A 4,321-nucleotide genomic window follows, 5' to 3' on the forward strand; every position below is an offset into this window, starting at 1 on the left:
TGAAACTGGGTAAGATGATTAGAAGGCCTGCTTTCTCTACACATTGTGCTTTCCTATCATATTCAGACATATGCCTTTTTTTCTCTTGCTCCTTCATGGTGCAACCAGGTGACCAGGTAGTAAACTACACCTATGCTAGAGATTAAGGTGCCCCATCTCTTTTGGATTGTTTGGTCTTGAGAAGAAGTGACCATTGTCAGCTATAAATAATAAAAACAGAAAGTACCAGAGAAACTCAGCAGGTGTGGCAGCATTTGTGGAAAGAGAATCAGAGTTAATGTTTCGGATTATTTGGAGCTCAGTTTTTGTATAAATCCCTGAAATGTCTGTCCGGACAGCCAAGTGTTATTTTGTCTTGCTGTTTGTACAGAGCACTGAGAAGTGGATTGGTGCCTGTGTTTCTGCCCCGAGTAACAGCAGCTTTTATGCCTCAAAATCATTCCACTAAATACATTGCATATCTGTGTGTTCACTGACCAGCAGCCAACCTGGTGTAAGTGCATCTGTCAGATCCTGAAAGCCCTTTAAGGCAGGAGCCTACAAACTAGATCGCAGTGTTTTAAAGCCAGTGTGAAAAATGCTTTTTCATCTCTCTCTGATCCATGGTCATCTGATCACTGGCTGCTTCTGAAATTGCTGACTTGCAGATTCCAATTCATAATGACTATAACTACAATTCAAGAATGCTTCATTCATTGTACAAATCATGGCTACATTCTGAGATATATGAAAGTCACTCAACAAATGCAAAGTTGTCATCCCTTCACACAGCTCATTCTCGACCTCGCTTGCAAACTACCATCGCATCTCCAAACTCCTGTCCCTCTCAACTTCTTGAATATGGTGTGAGCTCCTGTATTCATGCCAATCTTTCCTGTAATTCCGTGATTTATTTCCTCAATCAGATTTCTGTTCCCCATTCCCCCTCAGAACCCTTATTAAAGTCACAAATTACATTCAATGTGACAGAGACTGCAATAAACCAGCCTTCCTCATTGTCAAATTATCTGTAGCCTTCAACTCAATTGATTATGTCATCTTCCTCCAGTAGGGATTGTCCTAGTTTTCATTATCATTTCTCCAGTTTCTGTGACTGCACTGCATGAAAGGCTGCTCCAACCTAAGAATACAGATTGTTCTGCAAAAACGCATGTTTTGTTAGTATGAACTCACTAAATTGGGGTCACTGTTTCTATTGGTTATAACACGATTCTGGCCCCATTATTTTAAATTATGCTGCTATAGTGCGATTTTTTTTATAACACGGGATCACATGAGAATGGAACAACCGCGTTACAGCAGAACCGACTATAGGTGAACATGAATACTTACGGATTAGGGAGATGGGATAGAATGTGCAAGCTTCAGGCTGTTTGGTCATGTCATTTATGTGCCTTATGACTACATGCTAGGGGTTTCAGCCTGTCCTCGCAATCTCACCTAAGTGACTATAATCTTAGCTCTGTTTCTTGCGGAACTGCAGCACCCCAAGGTCAGGATTTGATACCTGTAAATATTAACTTGCTTTTTCCCTTGAAATAACTGCTGTGCATTTCCAATAGTTTTGCTGGAGGAATGTGTTTTTATCGTGTGGACGTTGAGAAAAATTTTCTTAGCTACTTCTTGCACGTTTACCTGTTACTGAGGAGGAGCAGCGCTATCAAATATCTTCTTTCGTCCTTCCATCCCAGACATTGCTTCCACATTCTTACGCCAGTCATGGACTTCAACTGGTTTGTGTTCCTTTGAAGAGAATGGAATATATCTTAAATACATCCTTTGACAGCATCTCCCTTCCTTAGACAGCACCTTCTGAACCTGTGACCTCTACCACCGAGAAATGGAGGAGTAGCAGATACCTGAGAACACCACTGCCTGCAAGTTTCTCTCCAAATGTTACAACATCCTGACATGAAACTATATTGCCATTCTTTCATTGTCATTGGATCAAGATTGTGGAACTCCATACTCAGTAGCACTGTGGATAAACTTACACCACATAGAATGCACTGGTCCATGAAGACGACTCACCCCCCACCTTCATCTACCTATTGCATTCCTAGCCCCTGCTCCAACCCCCCTCCCATTAAACTGTCAGCCTCCTTGCCCCCCACCCCCATATTCCTGATGAAGAGCTTATGCTCGAAATAGTGAATCTCCTGTTCATCAGACGCTGCCTGACCGGCTGTGCGTTTTCAGATATTTGTTGACTGCACAGCTATGATGGGCTAAAAGCCCTCCTGTGCTGCAAATGTCTATGAGTCAATGAGAATTGAAAGACTGAATATGATAGGGAAATTGGATGATGATAATGATTGGGATCTGTGGTGCTAAACAAGAGATTTGGAGAAAGAGAAAAGTAGATGTAGAGAGGATACAAAGGAAGGAAAAAGGAAATATTGAAGATAGGACACAGATCTATTGCTCTAGATGTTTGTATACTGCCTTCCTGCCTTTCAGTGCAGATAGTTTCTGTGCAATACTTTTTTCCATGATGATGACCTGTGGAACATGCAAAACAGAAGATATAATTCACACTTCTTTTTCAAAAACTATGTAGTGTAAACTGAGTGATTTTTTTTCTTAAATTGCAGCTAAAATCCCAGATAACAAGTAACTGAGTATGAAATGAAACTGAATGCCAAAAACAATCAGAAGTGAAATATTTGTACTTCAATATGATACCAAAGCTATTCATCATTAACAGCAGCACAAAAATTTCTTTGACTGCTCCATACCTTTTCTTCTTCCTTTCTCACTGATTTTAGATTCGACCTCAAATCCAATGAGGTTTTGCAAGTATTTTCTGCTAGAGCACCCAACATTTCGTCAGCAGATACTCTGACACGACGTAGGGTGGGGCGTTTGAATTTGCCTTTGAGATCTAAGATCTTCTGGTTTAAGCTTTCAATCTAATGTAAGAAAATATATTGTTATCCATACTCTTCAATTTGATCATCAGGTTTACAACTCCAGTTTTCTTTAATGGAAAAAGATCTAAATGATTCACCTCTTTGGCATTCTTGGACACTTTAACTTCAGCATCATAACGCTCTGCATCAACATGATCAATTTTCTGGTGGAATTGTTTACAGATATTCTGGAACATTCAAAAATAATGTGATCAGTATCACCAAAGGATTCAAAATCATTTATTTTTTGCTCCCTTCTATCCATTTCCTTTGTGGGAACTATTTTCAACTTCATTGTGAAATAGGTAGAAAAACAAATGGGTTATATATTGAGTAGGTGTTCTGCTCTGTCATATAACCAATCAAATATTGAGGGTAAAAATTATCCTCACTCTATGGTTTCTCAGCAAACTTACCCTTAAGATTCCAAAAGGCCAGAGTTATATGGATACTCTAGGTTGGCTATTCTATTCATTTTACTTCTCCTCTTTACTGATGATAAAGAATTCCATTCTCATTCTTTTCGGCTCTCCCTCACCAATCCAACCTGACATCAACCAGGTGGAGATCAAGAATGCACAGTGCAAAGAACTATAGGTACAACCTGAATTAAATTACTTTACAATGCAGAGTAAGGTATTATTTTGGAGTGTATCATTAAAGTACTTCAGTACAACTTGAAATACTCCACTCTTCAATCTTCTGTTGATAATCCTCAATCTGTGTCATAGAGTCATATCGAACAGAAACAGATCCTTCGGTCCAACTCATCCACACTGACCAGACATCCCAATCTGACTTAGTCCCATTCGCCAGCATTTAGCCCATATCCCTCTAAGCCCTTCCTATTCATATACCCATCCAGATGCCTTTTAAATGCTGCAGGTGTGCCCACCTCCACTACTTCCACTGGCAGCTCATTCCATACATGCACCACCTTCTGTGTGAAAAAGTTACCCCTCAGGTCCTTATTAAATCTTTCCCCTCTAACCTTAAATATGTGCCCTCTAGTTTTGGACTCCATCACCCTAGGGAAAAGACTTCTGCTATTCACCCTATCCATGCCCCTTCTGATTTTATAAACCTCTATATGGTCACCTCTCAGCCTCTGATGCTTCAGGGAACCAAGCCCAGCTATTCAGGCTAGCTGTTTGTCAGGATGTCCAAGAATATAGGAAGGCTGTGAAGAAGGTAGCACAGACAGGGAATACTTGTGGACACAGAGATGGGTTCAAGTGCTTATACTTCAACGCAAGGAGTATCAGAAATAAGGTGGGTGAACTTAAGGCGTGGATCGGTACCTGGGACTACGATGTTGTGGCCATCACGGAAACGTGGATAGAAGAGGGACAGGAATGGTTGTTGGAGGTTCCTGGTTACAGATGTTTCAGTAAGATTAGAGAGGGTGG

General features: G+C 40.5%; 1 protein-coding gene across 2 annotated transcripts in view; it reads right to left on the reverse strand.

Annotated features, from left to right (window-relative positions):
- The window catches only part of LOC122561632 (troponin I, slow skeletal muscle-like), a 39,813-nt gene that overhangs the window by 3,477 nt on the left and 32,015 nt on the right, over nucleotides 1–4,321 (reverse strand). For both annotated transcript variants that reach the window (XM_043713568.1, XM_043713569.1), the window contains 3 exons: nucleotides 3,011–3,100; nucleotides 2,739–2,912; nucleotides 1,636–1,743 (listed from right to left, as the gene is read on the reverse strand). In XM_043713568.1, coding sequence (XP_043569503.1) covers nucleotides 1,639–1,743; nucleotides 2,739–2,912; nucleotides 3,011–3,100 — 369 coding nt within the window. In that variant the 3' untranslated portion in view covers nucleotides 1,636–1,638. The remainder of the gene's footprint in view (nucleotides 1–1,635; nucleotides 1,744–2,738; nucleotides 2,913–3,010; nucleotides 3,101–4,321) is intronic.

The sequence above is a fragment of the Chiloscyllium plagiosum genome, chromosome 23, assembly GCF_004010195.1.
Source record: "Chiloscyllium plagiosum isolate BGI_BamShark_2017 chromosome 23, ASM401019v2, whole genome shotgun sequence".
NCBI classification, from domain to species: Eukaryota; Metazoa; Chordata; class Chondrichthyes; order Orectolobiformes; family Hemiscylliidae; genus Chiloscyllium; species Chiloscyllium plagiosum.